The sequence below is a fragment of the Terrapene carolina genome, unplaced genomic scaffold (genome assembly GCF_002925995.2).
Source record: "Terrapene carolina triunguis isolate 2854851 unplaced genomic scaffold, T_m_triunguis-2.0 Scaffold96, whole genome shotgun sequence".
NCBI classification, from domain to species: Eukaryota; Metazoa; Chordata; order Testudines; family Emydidae; genus Terrapene; species Terrapene triunguis.
In genome coordinates, this window is record NW_020664447.1 from 3,795,861 (window position 1) to 3,815,604 (window position 19,744).

Consider the following 19,744-nt stretch of genomic DNA (forward strand, 5'->3'; position numbering starts at 1 on the left):
GTGAATATTTACATGCTAACTTTCAGAATGTTGAAGGTGTTTGTGAATTCATTTAGCCTTAACAACACTATGATGTACATACCCTGTTTCCCCAAAAATAAGACATCCCCCGAAAATAAGACCTACTTCCAGTTTTGCCTCTCGCTGTAATATAAGGCATCCCCCTGAAAATAAGACCTCCCCGATAATAAGGCCACCCTGGAATATAAGGCCTCGAAGCTCCAGGAAAAATAAGACCTCCCCTGAAAATAAGACCTAGCGCATCTTTGGGAGCAAAAATTAATATAAGACACTGTCTTATTTTTGGGGAAACAGGGTATTACTGCATTCATTCTACAAACAAGGATATGGTTATTAACTGAATTACCCATAACTACCTATAAAAAGCAAGTTTATATACCCTTTCATTAGTTAGGAAGATATATTGTGAGGTATAGTAATAAGGGTTTAGCTGTGCCAGTGAAATGTAAGGAGAGATTTATGGCTAATTCCCATCTGTAGTGCTGATAAATAGGGCATGCCTTTTCTAGACTGAGGTGCTGGCAATCAGTATCCCACTGCAATCACCATCAGTGACAGGGGCACATTGCAACCAAGACATATGTAAAATTCAAGCTCTCAGTTCATGGCTGGTGTGCAAGGCTGCACACACAGCAGCACCAGAACTGTCCAATAGGACAATGCCTGTGGCAAGATGAGCTCTGCGGTAATGGTTTTCATTTCCTAGGGTATGGATTTAAAAATCTTTTTCCTCCAGCCCCATTTAATGCAATGTAAGCAAAGATGAAGGCTGTACTACAGGAATAGAGTTCACTCTTACACATCACCTGTGATAAGATTTATCCTGAAAAATAACTGGAATATTAAGTACACCTCTACCCCAATATAACACAAATTCAGATATAACACGGTAAAGCAGCGCTCCGGGGGGGTGGGTGGGACTGCGCACTCTGGTTGATCAAAGTAAGTTTGATATAACAAGCTTTCTCCTATAACATGGTGAGATTTTTTTGGCTCCTGAGGACAGCGTTATATCAGAGTAGAGGTGTATTAGTGCTTGAGGCCCTGTCAACATAACTCAGGGTGAGCAAACTTTTTGGCCTGAGGGCCACATCTGGGCGGGGAAATTGCAGGGCCATGAATGTAGGGCAGGGGCTTGGGGTGCAGGAGGGGGCTCAGGGAAGGGGGTTAGGGTGCAGCAGGGGGTTGGGGGTGCAGGATGCAGCCTCTGGCCTGGCACTGTTTACCTGAAGCAGCTCTGGGGTGACAGCAGTACACAGCAGGACTAAGACAGGCTCCCTGCCTGGGCCCCATGGCACTCCTGGAAGTGGCCGGCACCTCTCTGCATCCCGGGGCGGGGGGGGGGCAGAGAGCTTTGTACACTGCCCTTGCCTGCAGGTACCTCCCCCAAAGCTCCCATTGGCCACAGTTCCCCATTCCCAGCCAATGGGAGCTGCAGCACACAGAGCCCTCTGCCCCCATATTTCCACAGGGGCCGCAGGGACACGGTGCTGGCCGCTTCCAGGAGCAGCACAGGGCAATCCCACGGGCCAGATCCAAAGCCCGGACAGGCTGGATCCGGCCCATGGGCCGTAGTTTGCCCACCCTGTTATAACTAATAGTTTTGTAAACCACTTACAAGCAATGCCACCTTAGCTGATTACAAGTTCAGTTTGTGTCAACATGGCAGCTTTTCTATCACAACTATGTTTGTGCATACTACCCACAGTACAACCGCAGGAGAGAACAGAATTCTGCAGGCACAAAGCAGCATTAACAGAAAATGGGGCAATTCTGGGAAATACTGTATCACCACAAAGAGCTAGAAGGACAGGCCACCAATCAAACCAGTTACACAAATGTGGTTCAAGGGTCCTATCCAAACTGCAGGAGACTAATGTCCAGTTACAGGAAAGCAAAAATACCAGCAGAAGCAAAACTATTAACGTATCTGTGCTATGCAGGCAGACATCAATCTTGTTGAGAACCACCCATGCCAATAATGTCACAAATTTGGTTAAAAGTTATGGTATGGACAGGGCCTAAGTTTGATTAAGTATTAGAAACATTTGGGTAAGCAAACATCTCCCCATAAAAACATTTTGGTAAATCAAAGTGAAAGCCACTCATTTTATAGTGTCTTTATTCAAACTTGAATAAATACAAAACTCTTATGCCACAAGCACACATGCTCCACCAACTTCTTTGATCTTCTCCTCTGCTTTCCTGCTGAAGAATTTTGCTTTCACAATTACAGGCTGTTTGGGCAGCTTCCCCTTGCCCAGGACTTTGTAATAACCCTAGAAAGATATAAGATAAGTTAGCATAAACAGATTTTCATTAAAAACTCCAGAGGTACAGCACTCTGGTTCTTCTCCCACCTACATCAGTGACAGGTGTAATTTGGCTAAATCAATGGACTTTGATGCAAGTGAGAAGATGCATCTGTCAAGGAAAGATTAACTCCATTAACAGCAGTAAGAATAAGTACAACCACCATATTTGCATTCAGATCCATTCAAATTAATACTTGACCATGACTGATCGAGAAACAAGCTGGATGAGGTAATATTTTTTTTATTGAACTAATTTCTGTTGGTGAAAGAAAAACTTACAAGCTTGTCACCGTGTCTCTCTAATAGTCGGAGACCAACATGGACACAACACTGCAAACACGACTGATATCAGCAGTTTTGCATGTTGTGACAAATGTGCTCAAGTTCTGGAAAGATTCCATAAGTAGTAAACTCAAGTGTGGCAACAAACAACCAACCAACCAACCAACCAACCAACCAACTTGGTTTTTCTTTTAATTTCACCAAACACATCTTGCATAATTAACTCCACAGTCTATGAAGAACAGAGTGCTATATGCATTTCCACATTTTTGCTCAGAACAAAAATAGTGCAGCACACTGTTTCACTCTTGACTTTTATTGCTCAATTTATGCTAAGTTTTCCAGAAAGTCTCATTCTTCAAACTTCTGTAGTCATTTAAAAATCCAATTTTTTTGCATATTATCCAGAAAATGTACTTTTTTCTAGACTTTCCAGGAGGTAAAGCTATGACTAGCCTTCCATTGAAACTGAAGGATACTGGATTGATTGTGCATGATATAAAATCACAGATTGCTGAAGGTGCTGGAAAAAGTTGAACAGAGCCTGAGATTCTGTGCTGCAACTTTAAGAGGCTCAGCTTAGTTAAAGCCATCTTTGTTCACACCCACACTCACAACCAACTTGTGAAGGGATCCCTGGAAGGCAGTCTTACAACTAGCTGTCTTCTACAGTTCGTGGTCTAGGAAAAGTCCACCCCCAACCAGATCTGGGGCTTTTAGGCCTTATCTACTTTACAAAGTTTTGTTGGCAAAAGCTGCCTTTTACCAACAAAATAGGGAAGGTGTACACACTACAAAGCTACTTTTGGTGGCAAAACTCTGTTTTGAAGACCAAATAAAACCACCAGTATCCCACAATGCCTGCTGTGACCGCTCTGCTTGTTGTTTTGATCTCTGCTGCTCTGCAGGCATGCGCCCCTCCCTTTTCACAGCTCCAGGTGCTGGAACAAAGAGCGATATCATTTGTGTGGAATGCTCCTGTTCTGCCCTGCACTAGGAACAGAGAGGTAGACAGACTGCTGCTGGGAGGGGGGGAGCCTTTGACATTCCTCAGCATGGAGCTCAGAATGCCATTCCCTCCCACACACCACTCTCCTCTTCCTCCCCTCCTCTCCCTCCATTTCCATTGAAAAAGCAGCTGACAATCTACTAGGATGCCCTGGAAAGATGGGATTGACAAACCTGCATCATGTGATGCTGTTCCTGCCCCATGAGGCATTGCAAACCCTTCCCAAAGCACCCTGGGGCCAGTTGCACAGTGGGATAATGGATCTTAACAGATATTAATTTGATAACTATAGTGGGATAACTACAACAGTGCACTGCTCTTTGTGTCAGTGCAAAAGCTGTTCGTGTGGATGTATTGTGCCAACACGAGGAGCTAGTGTGGACAAGCAACAGTGGTTTCAATTAAACCCGCATATCTTTGGCCGACAAAAGTATAGTGTAGACAAGGCCATAGAGCCCCATTATATTGCTCCAACTTTTTACCTAAAGGGGCAGGATCAAGGGTGAGAATCTCAACCCAAGTCTAACCTCCATCAGGCCGGGACTGTCTTTTCTTGGATGTCTGTATAGAGCCTAGCACACAATGGGGCCCCAATCCCTTGATGAGATTCTAGGTATTACTGCAATATAAATTAGTAATAGATGAAGAGCAAATTGTTAATCTAGAATTGTCATCTCCATGAACAGACCAAGTTTCCTCAGCCCAGAAAATACTAGTCCCAAAGGATGCTGCTAAACCTAAGTCTTCCCCCACATGACACTTTTGCTTCCCCCTGTCCTGACAGGCTGACTAATGAATGTCTCTGATTCGGTGGCTGACTGAGATATTAAACACCACAGCCAGTGAATAAGGATCAGAAATTTATCTTCGAGGACTATAGCACACCAAGACAATGAAATGTGTTAGGATGTGACTCTAGTCTCGGTGCTAAAGAGGCCAACTTTAGTGGGCCAAAACAAGCAATAAAAGTGGTTTTTCTTTATAGACCCTTCCAATTTTCTTTTAAAAGCTGATCTGTAAGCTTCTCATCAACTACATGCATCAGTTTTAAAAATGAACAATGGGAGAATCTAAACTTTCAGGCAGAGAAAAACATTTTAATACTAATTCATGAAAAACAAAAAGGGCTTGTGTAAGGAAAAAGAAGCAAAAAACACATACTAGTGGAACTACGTCTCAAAGTCAGATGCTCACAAGGTCTTTCACCTGACATTTCAAATGATCTAAGAACTGTAATTTATCCATACTTTAGTTTAATTTCCTAGATGAGCAAACATTCTAATCACTTAAAATGTGTATTTTATATGAAACTATAGATTCTGAAGATAAGATTAAATAGCACTCTTACCGAGCGTACAACATCAATGACAGGTGCTAATCCAGCCTGATTTTTTGCATAGTTGAGTCTTGTCTGCTCACTAACAAGTGTCCACAATTTATCCAAGTTGACAGTAGGACAGAAGTTCTGGTTCTTCTTCAAATGGTAGTGTCTCATACCAACTTTCCCAAAATAACCAGGATGACTGGGGAGGAAAAATATTTGATACAGTATAAGACCACATTCCTTTTAGTTTCTTTTGAATTGGCTGTGCTAAAAATCAATATAACCTCAGTTAAAAGTATGTTTATCTAACCTTTATCATATACATATTAAACAAACTATAGGATCCAGAAAAATTATACACAGACAAATACACAAGAGTTTTAAAGTTCAGATGTAAATAAGTTGCTATTTGTATATTCTTGAGGGATATTTACATTTTCCATAAATGAAATATTTATGTTTGATAGCAAAAGTCACAACTCATCTTTCTTGTGAACAGTTTGGGCCCCATTCTATATTTCATAGGCACGCAGAACTCTGACTTTAGAAGATATTTTGTTGTACGAGAAATGAAGATTCAGATCTTCTGTTACTAACCCAGTGACTGACTGACAGCTGAAAGTAGTGACAGTCAGTGAACAGCGATTAGTTGTTACTTTCCGAGTACTCAAGCACAACTATGACAATGGCAATGTCTAGACGTGACACTAGTCTCGGCAATGTTTAAATACAAAAACCAGGAAATGCAGAAGCTTGATTCATCTACTGTCATTGCATATATGTATAGTGTGGAATCAAAGCTGAGCAGACTATTAGTGTCTTACAAACAAATTAATTGTGGAAAAAAATTCTAAAAGATACGAACACATACACTAGAAGCTCTGAAACAAGCCATTTTACCATATCTAACTCACTAAAAGACAGGTTTCAGAGCGGTAGCCGTGTTAGTCTGTATCAGCAAAAACAACGAGGAGTACTTGTGGCACCTTAGAGACTAACAAATTAATCTTATGCCCAAATAAATTTGTTAGTCTCTAAGGTGCCACAAGGACTCCTCGTTGTTTTCACTAAAAACCGAGATCCTGTTATTAACACTTTCCTTTTAAAAGAACAGATGGACAAAAGGTTTTTCATAGATTTAATAATGGATATACAGGACTATGAAAGAAAACAGCTAAATTTTCTTGCAAGGTTATTTGTATTGTAGCAAAATCCAACGTTTGTATACTTTTACTAAATGACGTATGTGCTACACATATGGTAGAATGAACTGCCTTGTAACTTTTTAAAAATACATACACAAAAGTAGCGGGGAGAAGGAAAAAGATGGTATAGCTTACTATTTATCAAAGTTAATTCTGTGGTGGTGCATACCCCCAGCATTTCCACGGCCACCAGGATGCTTTCTGTGTTTGCCTAAAAGAAATTTTAAAAGGTATTGTGATGCAAGAAAAACCACATGTACTACTGAATACACTACCGAACATTATGACATCATTTGAGTTGATTTAAAGCAAGTCAATGAGCATGAACTATATAGAGGAATCTATGATTTGAACTGGATATGTATAGCCATTAACCAGACCATTATTGAACCTCTCTCGTATTGCCTCGTTGGTGTTCTAAATAGTGATACTTACCAGGCACACTGTAAATCAAATTACGTACCATACATTAAGTTCCAGCACAAGCATAGTAGAAACCGTTCTCTGCACTTACCAATACGGCCATGGCCGTGGCTAACGTGTCCTCTCAGCTTCCTGGTCTTCCTTAGTCTGGAAGGCTAGGAAAAAACAAAAAAACACAGTACATGTATGAATAAAAACGTAGAGCAAGTGACAAGAGTGGGAAACAAATAAGGACTGGACAATCCAAGCCTCGTGTGTATGGCTGCATGGCTGGCCCTTTTCTGGTGAAAAGATCATGTTTGTGATGTGCCCAGCACTTAACACAATGGGACCCTATCCCTGACTGAGGTCTCTGCGTGCTGCCACAACAGAACAAACAACAGGCGCCTGCACACAGTGGCTGGGTTCTCCGCTCCGCACGTGGGGGCGGGGTGTCCCGGGGTACAGAGTAGGAAGGGGCTCAGTGCCGCTGGGGCGGGGCAGAGCCAGAGGCATCCGACCAATTCCCGCCGCCCCCGTTCTCGCTCTCTGAGCAGGCGCGTGGCGGGGCCGAGCGCACGGGGTGGCTACGTGCCCGGTACGTAGGAAGATATCAGGAGCGGATCCGCAGCCCCAGGCCGAATCCCGCGCATCCCAGTTTCAGGAAGGCGCCTCCTCGAGTTTCCCCGTCGGGCCCGGCTTTAAGCCGCCAGCAGCCCAGAGCTCGCTGGTGGCGGCCCGCTGCCCCCCACGGCTGGGGCGTGCGCCGCCCGGCAGGGACCCGGGCCAGGGCTGAAGCAAGCGCGAGAACCCCTCCCCCACCGGCAGCTCGGCCCAGAGGACACGGAGGCTCCGGGTGTAACATGCCGCGCGGGGGAAGCTGGGCCCCTCGCGCCCCTACCCACCATCTTGGCGACGGTCGCCGGGAAAAAGGAGGAGTCAAAGGAATGTCGCGAGACCTCACGAGGGGTGGGGAAAATGGTGGGAGGTGTAAAGAAGATCTCGCGAGATCTCACTGAGGAGCTGGGAGAAAGCTCGCGAGAAATCGAGCTTCTTCCTTTGGGAGGCGGGGCCTGCTGTTGGGGCTTGGTGCTGCGGGGGCGGGTCTTTGTTCTCCTGCCGTTGGTGCCTTCCCAGTTCTGCTCTCCTGGGGCGCGGGGCGATCTCGAGACAGGCAGGAACTGGGAAGAGCCGCCCTGGCTCAGGGGAGCCCCGCCCCAGCATGGCACGTTGGGGGGCTGAGTTTCCTTCCTGCTGCCCGCGGGATGGATTCTGTGACCCTGGGCAGCCATTTTCCACCGGGGCCACTGCTGGATAGTCCTGTCCCTGCTCTGGCTCAACACCCTGAGCCCACCCCAGGGATCCTGGCCTGGCTGCAGAGGGTAGCTCTGGAGTTCTGGTCAGGACTGCACTGGGTCTCTGCAGGGAGCCTGAGCCCTCCCTTGGAGGAGGGAGGACAGGGCCTGGTCTGCCTGCAGGCCCTGCAGACTGCTTTTATGGTGCAGGTAGTCCACCGTGGAGCGCACACCTTTCTCTCCTGCCTCCAAGGGCTCCGATACATCTGGTAGCTCTTTTTTCTCCACCTGAGGGGTCTTCCACGAGACCTCTCCGAGCTGCCTGTCTTCTGCCAGGACCTCCTCCAGACCTGGAAGCTGTTCTCTGTGACTAGGTCCATTGTGACCGTTGAGAGGGTGGACCTACTTGCGGAGCCCCTGCCACACAACCTCTACCTTCATGTGCAGGTGGCGGAGCCTACCTCGGTGTGCCGGAGGCTGGTCCTGGCAGAAACCACCAGCATTGGAGACCTCTGGACTACAACAGGGGGGAATTGGGTGGCTCCCCAAGCGCTCACTTGGCGCATGGGGCTCTCCACCATCCTGACCCCCCCCCCCACATTCTCTAGGAGGTGGGGAGCAGCCTTGTCGCCCACCTCTCGGATTTTTCTTGAGCGGGTCCTGTGAGAGGGTGCTCCCTGCCCACCCCTCACCCCTGGTCCTCTGGACCTTTTCATTGGGCCCCTGTCCTGTGAGCCCTCCCAGCCCCCTCCCTTCCACAATCCAAACCAGCTGCGTGCCCTGCAGCCGGTTCACTTCCAAACGGTGCCAAGGAAACTACTATACATGCTCGTGCTCCACACGTTTCACTTTCTCACACTCATGTCCCACCCTGATACCAAATGGCAGGATTATCTACCACCTGTAGAGGGTGAGGAACCCCAGTGGGCCAGCCTCTATTCCACTCTGGTCTCATGGCCCACCAGGGATATCGGTTGGGGGCTCCTCCATGGAGCCGTGAGCACAGGCGTGTACCTGGCATGGTTCACCCCCATCCCCGATGCCTGCCCCTTTTGTGGCATGAGAGAGAACCTGCTGCACGCTTATCTCAAATGTGCTAGGTTGCAGCCCCTATTCCAGCTCCTCCAGAACCTCCTGTTGAGGTTTTGGCTGCAATTTTCCCCACACCTGTTTATATTTGCCCACCCTGTCCATGGCCCCACCAAGTCGTGAGACAACCTCGTCAACCTCCTCCTGGCCCTGACCAAAGTAGCCATCTTGAACACTAGGATGAGGATGTTAGCCAAGGGGGTGCTCTGCGACTGTGGGGCCTATTTCCACTCCTCCTTGGTCTCACGCATCCAGGCAGAGTTCCTCTGGGTAGCATCCATTGGCTCCCTAGACAGCTTTGAGGAGCAGTGGGTGCTGTCTGGGGTTCTCTGCTCAGTGTCCCCCTCTGGATCCCTCCTTTTGAACCTGTGCCCTTCACTCCTGACCCAGTTATTCATTAGTTGTCCCATGTATTCAGTTGGTTTCCGGGTCCAGTGGTCCCTCCTGCAAGACTGGGGAAGGGGCCTTTAGACCTGGGCGGGCTTGTGCCCATCCACCTCCAGGATTCCAGTAAGGCTGCTGCTGGGTTCCTTCCCACCAACCCTCAGAGCTCAAACATCACCAGCTTTAGAAGCGCATCAGTGTGGGAGAGGAGCCATGCCCCTGGGTCTGGGCCTGGAGGGGCACTGGGGTCCCCTTTCCACGCTCCCCTCTGCCGGCAGGAGGGTGGGTTGCTGTGCTTTTCCAATGCAAGCTGAGTCTCCCATGAGCACCTCACTCCAGGAGCAGGGGCTTTAAGAAAATTACCACATGTGGCAAGACTCGCTCTGCCTGGCCCGGGGGGGAGGGCGGTATCAATAAGATGTTCGCAAGGAAATGTAACTGAAAAGAGAAAATGAATAACCAAGACAGTAGTTTATGTCTACAATTTGAATAGATGCTCCACTAAATAGAGATAATTTAAGATAAAAGATGACAGGGAATTGCAAGCAGGTACTAAAATGCACGTAATTGTCAAGGGAAAGTAAGAAATAGATTAGCACATTCTCATTCCCGCTTTCTGCTCTTTTTGTTATATATGTGTCAGTCATGTTGGTTTATCCAATTCCAAATTAATACATGTAACAGCAACAAAAGTGCTTGGTCAGGGAGGAATCTTACATTAAAGACGGGTTGACAGTAGATGTCTTCCTTGTGATGTGTATGTATTTATAAGGTTATCTAAGGAATACTTGCACATTTTTGTATCATTTAAGGAATTTTCTGAAAGATTTTGATGACAGCTCTGAAAACAGACAGATTCCACTTGCAGCCAACACAGCAAAAAATCCAGTGTATTGTATCATACAACTTCCATCCGGATGTTAATAGTTATTCCTTAAACCTTTGAGAAAAACAGCTATGATTAGAGACTGATCTAAACTGAGTTATTAAGTTGAGTTTATTATGGAAATAGAGTAACTTTGTAGTTAAGATTGCAGCTAAGTTTGTTTAAGGTCAGATTTTGCAGCCTCTCTAAAAGGCAATGAATGTTAACTTCAGAATTGTCAATATTCTTAGCAATAGTTATTGAAATGTTTAGCATGTGATTTTTTGAAGAACATCTAAAAAACCACCACAAATTGTTTCTCTAAATAATTTGTGTAAATTATGTGGTGCCATTTTAAGAAAAAAAAATGTTTTTGGAAAAAGATTTTAGAAAGTTAGCTTTAAGAATATTGATGTTCTTTGAAAAACAGTAAATGTGCGAATGGACACCATTGGTAGCCAACTGGTGAGAACTCCCTCTGTTTCCCAGAGGCAGAAGAGCAAGATGCAGCAATCTGAAGAGAGTGCAGTTCAGAGGGCTAATTCTTATTTGGTGCAAACTGCCATAGCTCCAATGAGTATTTTGTTTGCAAAACTGTTGTAGGTTTTGTGAAGGGGTCAGTCCCCTGCATCAAGTTGAAGCAGTCTGAAGATAGCTGAAGGGTCCAAAACCACAGGATCTGTGGCTGTGGGGCAGCCTGATTAAACTCCCTTTTTCCTCCTATACCAGCAATAGGCAAAGGAGGTGCATAAAAGCACCCACTCTGTTGTTCCACTAGAGGATCCCCTTTGTAATCAGTCCCGGACTGGTTATATCAGTTTTAGGGTCACTGTACATTGTATAGTATGGTATACACCCAAGCACCTGAGAATCTGTCCTGAAATGTCTATCAAAGTGCAGCATACATTCTATAAAAACACTAATTGGTTCTACTGTTACTTGCAGGCTAAGTTTTTACTGATACAACAGGAAACAGTTATGAAGTGACCTTGGACTTAAATTCCCAAGTGGAGTGCAGTAATTGCCTGTACATCATGACCACAAGCATATCTCTTCTTTTGTCTAATTTCTCTGCATGGGATCCATGAAGATACTTAGGCGCTAAACCCCAGACATAGACCCCTAAATCCTAGTTTTAGCTCCAGTGTGATTCACAAAATTCCTGCCAAGCCCTGTAAGTGCCTAAACTCAGCACCAACGTTTTTCAGAGTAAAAGTTCCATAGGCTCCTATGTTCCTGCCTCTGGACACTTTTGTCCCCTCAAGGCATCTGAAGGCCTATCTCCCATCTAAGTCCTAGACCTAGAACAATTCATGAACCAGGGGAAGACAGAGGTTCAACCACCTAAGTGTCATGTGAGGCCCGATCCGGTAGGCATGCTCAGAGGTTGCCTACCGGTTGAGTTCCATTCAAAATCCAGCCAGAGGAGGTGGTGCCCACTTTATAACTTTTAGCTCTGTTGGTAGCCCAGTTGCTTGGGGTATGGGAGACACAGATTCAATTCCCCCCTCTGGCTGAGGGGGAGAAAACATTTGAAGAGGGGTCTCCCCCCAATCAGGGGAACACCACTAGTTACCCCTCTCCATTCTGAAAATTTAACATTTATTCCTACCCTTTGTTCCCTGTTGTTTAACCAGTTCTCAGTCCATGAAAGAATCTTCCCTCTCATCCCATGATAACTTAATTTACATAAGAGCCTTTGGTGAGGGACCTTGTCAAAGGCTTTTTGGAAATCTAAGTACACTATGTCCACTGGATCCCCCTTGTCCACATGTTTGTTGACCCCTTCAAAGAACGCAATAGATTAGTAAGACATGATTTCCCTTTTCAGAAATCATGTTGACTTGCCCAACAATTTATGTTCTTCTATGTGTCTGACAATTTTATTCTTAACTATTGTTTCAACTAATTTGTCCGGTACTGATGTAGGGATATTAAAGAAGGTACTAACAGTGATTCCCCCAAGTGACAGTGACTCCCCCCCCCATAATTTGTCCCCCACACTTTAAAATCCAACACCTCTTAATTTGTCCCCCACACTTTAAAATCCAACAGTTTCACCAAGTACAAAAATCTCTTGGGTCTTCTGTTAAAACTTGTAAGCTACTGTCTGTAGAAACCACTGATTATATCTATCCTGTGAAAGATACTTTATTACTATGTAAAACTTACAAACAAGTTAATTGACTTTGTTCTTGAAGTAATTGATACAATGTAAACAAACCCTATAAGCCGTTAAGTGACTTTCACTTCATTGTAACAGCAATTAGGCTCCTAGGAACAGACCCCCACCCTCTGTGATTAAAGCGCCGGGAGTCTCAAATGAATTAGCACACACCCTGAAAGTGGTGGAGACAGTAAATTAAAATATGGAATGTATGTTGATGAATGCTTGATGTACATGAATGGTTAGGGAGGTGCCAACCTAGAAAGGGAGTATCCATCAGCCGAAGAATGTGTCAAGTGGATGACCAGACAACCCCTGGAGGGTAAACTGGGATCCACCCCATCACCTGGAAGGATGAGAAACACAAACTTTGGACAGTGTGGAGCCACCAGGAATGTGCCCAGGAATGTGCCATCCGCTGACTGAGTCAGCAACAGCAGGATGAAACAGCTCCCATAGACTAACATAGGAATTAATTCCTATAAGAATGGACTCTCAAGACTGAGGATTTTGAGTCTCTGGTTCTGCTGCCAGTCTCCAGGAGCATCAGGTGCACCTGACATGGACTCAGCTCCATCCTCATGACCAAGATACCTGGCCAGTAACTTGGCATGAGCAACTTCTAGGCTGGTAACTATAACACCTATATAGAACTTGAATGAATGAATGAATATATATATGTGTGTGTGTGTGTGTGTGTGTAAGGAATAAGTAGTGATAGGAATAAGTAGTTAAAACATTGTTTACTTTTATCTTTTGCTTTATCATTATATTTACATTAAATGTGGCATCTTTGCCTTATCCCTCTTAATAAGATCCTGCTGGTTTTTATTCTATTGGTATAACACTGACATTAGATTTACCGGTCTGTAATTGCCGGGATCACCTCTAGAGCCCTTTTTAAATATTGGCATTACATTAGCTATCTTCCAGTCATTGGGTACAGAAGCTGATTTAAAGGACAGGTTACAAACCATAGTTAATAGTTCCACAATTTCACATTTGAGTTCTTTCAGAACTCTTGGGTGAATGCCATCTGGTCCCGGTGACTTGTTACTGTTAAGTTTATCAATTAATTCCAAAACCTCCTCTAGTGACACTTCAATCTGTGACAATTCCTCAGATTTGTTACCTACAAAGGACGGCTCAGGTTTGGGAATCTCCCTAACATCCTTAGCTGTGAAGACTGAAGCAAAGAATTCATTTAGTTTCTCTGCAATGACTTTATCATCTTTAAGCAAACCTTACATTCATGACTAGACTTTTAATGGGGTAGAAAGAAGGGAGAAGTTGTAAGTCTTGGACAGACTCTGAACTGTGGGGAAAAAAATGACTACAGGAATATTTACTCAACCCACACAAGAGTGGAGAGGGAGAGAATACACTGCATCGTTAGCTGTTTAAAGTATCCATTTCATGGACTGAGAACTTGTTAAAAGACAGGGAACAAAGGATAGGAATAAATGTTAAATTTTCAGAATGCAGAGGGGTAACAAGTGGTGTTCCCCAAGGGTCAGTCCTAGGACCAATCCTACTCAACTTATTCATAAATGATCTGGAGAGAGGGGTAAACAGTGAGGTGGCAAAGTTTGCAGATGATACTAAACTGCTCAAGATAGTTAAGACCAACGCAGACTGTGAAGAACTTCAAAAAGATCTCACAAAACTAAATGATTGGGCAACAAAATGGCAAATGAAAATAAAGTAATGCACATTGGAAAAAATAACCCCAACTATACATACAATACAATGGGGGCTAATTTAGCTACAACGAATCAGGAAAGAGATCTTGGAGTCATCATGGATAGTTCTCTGAAGACATCCACGCAGTGTGCAGCGGCAGTCAAAAAAAGCAAACAGGATGTTAGGAATTATTAAAAAAAGGATAGAGAATAAGATGGAGAATATCTTATTGCCCTTTATATAAATCCATGGTATGCCCACATCTTGAATACCGCGTACAGATGTAGTTTCCTTTTCTCAAAAAAAGATATACTGGCATTAGAAAAGGTTCAGAGAAGGGCAACTAAAATGATTAGGGGTTTGGAACGGGTCCCATACGAGGAGAGATTAAAGAGGCTAGGACTTTTCAGCTTGGAAAAGAGAAGACTAAGGGGGGATATGATAGAGGTATATAAAATCATGAGTGGTGTAGAGAAAGTGAATAAGGAAAAGTTATTTACTTGTTCCCATAATTTAAGAAAAAACGGTTACTTACCTTCTGTAACTGTTGTTCTTCGAGATGTGTTGTTCATGTCCATTACACATTAGGTGTGCGCGCGCCGCGTGCACGAACGTCAGAAACTTTTTCCCTCAGCGGCTCCCGTCGGGCCCGCAGGGTCTCCCTTCCCGCCAGAGCGGCGCCCCACCCTAGCGTATATATATCCCTGCCGGCCCGACCCTCCCTCAGTTCCTTCTTGCCAGTGACTCCGACAGAGGGGAAGGTGGGTGGGAAGTGTAATGGACGTGAACAACACATCTCGAAGAACAACAGTTACAGAAGGTAAGTAACCGTTTTTTCTTCTTCGAGTGCTTGTTCACGTCCATTACACATTAGGTGACTCACAAGCTTACCATTGGAGGAGGGTAGGAGTCAAGGAATAACAGATTGAAGCACAGCTCTGCCGACCACCGCGTCCTCTCTGGTCTGATGGTGGATCGCGTAGTGGGCTGTGAAGGTATGCACCGACGACCAGGTGGCTGCCCTGCAGATCTCCTGGAGCGGGACCTGTGCCAAGAAGGCCGTCGAGGACGCTTGGGCCCTAGTAGAGTGAGCCCTGGTCTGTGGGGCTGGTACGTTGGCAAGCTCATAGCATGTACGTATGCAAAGCACGATCCATGCCGACAGGCGTTGCGTCAAAATAGGCTGGCCCCTCATCCGTTCCGCAACAGCAACAAACAGCTGAGTCGATTTGCGGAAAGGCCTGGTGCGGTCCAGATAAAAAGCCAAGGCCCGCCGAACATCCAGGGTATGCAGGCTGCGATGGCTTGGGTCTGTATGGGGCTTGGGGAAGAACACCGGTAAACAAATGTCCTGCCCCCATGTGAAAATTCGTGACCAATTTCGGGAGGAATTTAGGGTGAGGCCTTAGCTGCACCTTATCCTTATAAAAGACAGTATAAGGAGGCTCCGAGGTGAGGGCCCTCAACTCCGATACCCTCCTAGCTGATGTGATGGCCACGAGAAACGCTACCTTCCATGAGAGGTGCATGAGGGAGCAAGAGGCCAGGGGTTCAAAAGGCGGCCCCATGAGCTTAGTGAGGACCAGATTGAGGTTCCACGGGGGTATCGGTGGGCGTGAGTAGGGGAACATCCTCTCCAACCCCTTGAGGAATCAGACTACAGTGAGATTGGAGAATACCGACATCCCCGATTCCCCAGGGTGGAACGCCGATATGGCGGCCAGATGCACCTTAATTGAAGCGGGGGCGAGGCCTTGATGCTTGAGGTGCAGCAAGTAGTCCAGAATCAGTGGTATCGAGGCCTGCAAGGGCTGGATGTGGTGAGGCCCACACCATAGGGAGAAGCATTTCCACTTGGCAAGGTAGGTCGCTCTTGTGGAGGGTTTCCTACTCCCAAGGAGGATTTGCTGGACCTCCTGAGAGCACCTGTGCTCCACATCACTTAGCCAGAGAGAAACCATGCCGTGAGATGCAGCGATGGCAGGTTTGGGTGGAGCAGGCGACCTCGGTCTTGGGTGATGAGGTTGTGATGGAGGGGGAGGGCTATCGGAGTGGTCACGGACAGTTCCAACAGAGTTGTGAACCAGTGTTGGCATGGCCATGCCGGGGCGATGAGAATGACTGATGCCTTGTCCCTGCGGGTTTTGAGGAGGACCCTGTGGATGAGCGGGAATGGGGGGAAGGCATACCTCAGGCCTCCGCCCCACGGCATTGCGAAGGCATCTGCCAATGAGCCCGGACTCCGGTTCTGGAACGAACAAAACTGAGGGCACTGGCTGTTGTCCCTGGTGGCAAACAGATCCACCCGGGGAAACCCCCACCTCCGGAAGATGGAACGCAGGACGTCCTGCCTCAACATCCACTCGTGCATGAGATAGGACCGACTGAGACGGTCCGCTAATACGTTTTGGACCCCGGGGAGATATGTAGCCCGAAGGTGGACTGAATGGGCTATGCAGAAGTCCCAGAGGAGGAGTGCCTCGTGACAGAGGGGAGAGGACCGGGACCCGCCCTGCTTGTTTATATAGAACATGGCGGTAGTGTTGTCCATCAGAACCGACATGCTGTGTCCTCTTATGGTAGCGTGAAAGGTCTGGCAGGCGAGGCGAACCGCCCTTAACTCCTTCAGGTTGATGTGAAGCAGTCTTTCTTCCCTGGACCACAAGCCCTGAGTGCACAGGTTCCCCAGGTGCGCCCCCCAACCCAGGTCCGATGCGTCTGTAACTAATGTCAGACCGGGTTGTGGGGCGGTGAACGGGACCCCCGCGCAGACCTGCTGTTGATCGAGCCACCAACTGAGGGAGCTCGATACCTGAGCTGGGACCGTGACGATCATGTCTAAAGGGTCTCTGTTGGGGCGATATACCAAGGCCAGCCACAGCTGCAGCGGCCGGAGCCTGAGGCGGGCGTGTCCGACTACGTGTGTGCAGGCCGCCATGTGCCCCAAGAGCTGTAAGCAACATCTGGCCGTGGTCGTGGGGAATCGTTGGCTAGAGCTCACGGCGTTCTGGATAGCCAGGAACCGCGATACGGGAAGACTTGCCCGTGCCGCCACCGAGTCGAGGACTGCCCCTATGAAGTCCAGCCTCTGCGTGGGGACCAGTGATGACTTGGGTACATTGACTAGCAGACCGAGTTCGTGAAATACTCGTAGCACCAGTGTCACATGGGAGCGAACCTCTGCCTGCGACCGGCCTGCCAGGAGCCAATCGTCCAAGTATGGGTAGACGCGCATCCGTCTCTTTCGAAGAAAGGCTGCTACCACCGACATGCATTTCGTGAAGACACGTGGGGCTGTTGCTAGGCCGAACGGCAAGACTGTGAATTGGAAATGGCTCTGTTTGATGGTGAAGCGCAGGAATCGCCGATGGGCCGGGCGAATTGCGATGTGAAAGTAGGCATCTTTCATATCGAGGGCAGCGTACCAATCCCCCGGATCCAGGGAAGGAATGATGGTACCAAGGGAGACCATACGGAAACGTGGTTTGAGTAAGTATTTGTTTAGCTTGCGAAGGTCCAGAATAGGACGGAGGCCCCCTTTTGCTTTGGGAATGAGGAAGTACCTTGAATAGAACCCTTTTCCTCTGAGGTCCGGAGGAACCTCTTCCACCGCTCCCAAAGTGAGGAGGGACTGTACCTCCTGCATGAGGAGTTGCTCGTGAGAGGGGTCCCTGAAGAGGGACGGGGGTGGGGGGTGGAAAGGAGGGGGCGAGGAGAATTGAAGGGTATAACCTGCCTCCACCGTGCGCAGGACCCAGCGGTCCGATGTTATATGCAACCAAGCACGGTAAAAATGGGACAGGCGGTCCCTGAAACACAGGAGGGGATCCGGAATAGGGGTGGGTACGCTGTCCTCGATCGCAGCTTCAAAATCCTTGTTTGTTCCCCGGCTGCGGTTTGTTTTGGCCCTGATTTTGGCCTTGGCTAGGCGTATTGTTGCGCCTACGCCTATTATCCCTGCCCCGCCTACGGTACGGCTCCTGCCGAGGACGAGGATGGTACTGCCTCTGTGGAGGTTGGGGCTTGAATGGCTTCCTCTGTGTCACTGGGGTGTGCATCCCCAGAGACTTGAGGGTAGCCCGAGAGTCCTTAAGACTATGTAGTCTGGCATCTGTTTGCTCCGAGAACAAGCCCGAACCTTCAAACGGAAGGTCTTGGAGGGTGTTTTGCACCTCAGGGGGAAGGCCAGAGGCCTGCAGCCATGCCGAGCGTCTCATTACCACGCCGGACGCGATAGTCCTCGCGGCCGCGTCAGCAGAGTCAAGTGAGGCCTGCAAGGAGGTTTTGGCTACTGCCTTTCCCTCGTCTACTATAGCCGCAAACTCGGGTTGTGAGCCCTGAGGCAAGGCGTCCTTGAACTTAGACACTGATGCCCAGGAGTTAAAATTGTGCCTGTTGAGGATCGCCTGCTGGTTTGCGATCCGTAGCTGGAGGCCTCCAGACAAGTAGACTTTTCTGCCGAACAAGTCCAATCGTTTCGCTTCCTTGGCCTTGGGGGCTGGAGACTGCTGGCCATGCCGTTCCCGTTCGTTGACCGCAGAAACGACCAGTGAACAGGGGGCTGGATGGGAGAACAGGAAGTCAAACCCCTTGGATGGGGCAAAGTACTTTCTCTCTACGCCCCTTGCCGTCGGCGCAGAGGAGGCTGGCGTCTGCCATACAGTCTTATAGTTTGACTGTACTGTTTTTATAAGCGGGAGCGCAATCCTGGAGGGACCCTCCGGGCTTAGAATGTCCACCATCGGGTCCTCCTGCTCAACCGTCTCCTCCGCTTGCAACCCCAAATTGAGGGCTACCAGTCGGAGCAGGTCCTGGTGTGCCCGATGGTCAATCGGGGGAGGGCCGGACACTGTTGTGCCCGCCACGGCTTAGTCCGGTGAGGAGGAGGAGCAGGTCATGGCCTTCTGTGTGTCCTCTTCCTCCTGCAACTCATCAGTGGGGTGGCCCTCCGGGGTGCGTTCCCTGCCACGGGCTTGGGACGGTGCCGGGCTCGGTGCCGAGTCAGCCCTCTCCGTATCCGGCGGCCTGGAGACTGTGGCCTCCTTGTGGGAGGTAGTGCGGCACCGTGGGGAGCGGGACCGGTGTCCTGAGGAGCCCGATCTCGAGGTTCTGGACGGAGGGCCCTGCTGGTGGTAGGCCCATGGGGTCCAAAATGGCCACTGTCCAGGATGGTTCCAGTGTGGATGCCAAGAGGCGTCGTGCTCCCTAGCAGCTTGCGCCCTGTGGCCATATCTGCTCGAAAGGCCCGAGTCCTCCTCCGACACTATGGATGGCGACCGAGATGGGCGCATCATCGCCGGCTTGCCCTTTGATGTCAGTCGCGGCGGAATGTCTTTAGCGCGGAGGGTGCCTTCCGCGGACAACTCAATGAGGTCCTTTGCTGCCTCAAATGTGTCCGGGGTGGAGGGCTGTTCCAACAGTTCCCCCAGCCCTTCCTCCTCACTCGACGCGCTTACTCCGGGGCTCAACGGGCCTTTCGGCGCCGGAGCCACTGGCACCAGGATCTGTGTCGGGGCCGTAACGGCCTTGGCAGCACTTGCGGTCTTCGCCGGTGCTACCTTCTTGTGTGGGGAGCGACCCCGGGCCTTGGGTTGGCCCTTTGACTTAGCCGGCGAAGAGGACCGGTGCCGGGCATGTTCTCGCTGCGACGGCACTGCAGGCTTGGGCTGCACCGCCGGTGTCGGATCGCGGACCGATGCCGGG

General features: G+C 48.2%; 1 protein-coding gene and 2 non-coding genes across 3 annotated transcripts; all 3 read right to left on the reverse strand.

The window, feature by feature from the left end:
* Positions 1 to 2,126: 2,126 nt before the first annotated feature.
* LOC112104178 (60S ribosomal protein L27a) lies at positions 2,127 to 7,525 on the reverse strand. The gene is made up of 5 exons (XM_024196353.1): positions 7,464 to 7,525; positions 6,671 to 6,734; positions 6,292 to 6,367; positions 4,976 to 5,150; positions 2,127 to 2,300 (listed from the first exon to the last, which is right to left on the reverse strand). The coding sequence occupies exons 1-5, from the start codon at positions 7,464 to 7,466 to the stop codon at positions 2,172 to 2,174; spliced, it is 447 nt and encodes a 148-aa protein (XP_024052121.1). The 5' UTR covers positions 7,467 to 7,525; the 3' UTR covers positions 2,127 to 2,171.
* Positions 4,422 to 4,553, reverse strand: LOC112104538. Its single transcript, XR_002907922.1, has one exon. It is a non-coding gene; the product is annotated as a small nucleolar RNA SNORA3/SNORA45 family (small nucleolar RNA).
* LOC112104563 lies at positions 5,536 to 5,669 on the reverse strand. Its single transcript, XR_002907926.1, has one exon. It is a non-coding gene; the product is annotated as a small nucleolar RNA SNORA3/SNORA45 family (small nucleolar RNA).
* Positions 7,526 to 19,744: the final 12,219 nt, after the last annotated feature.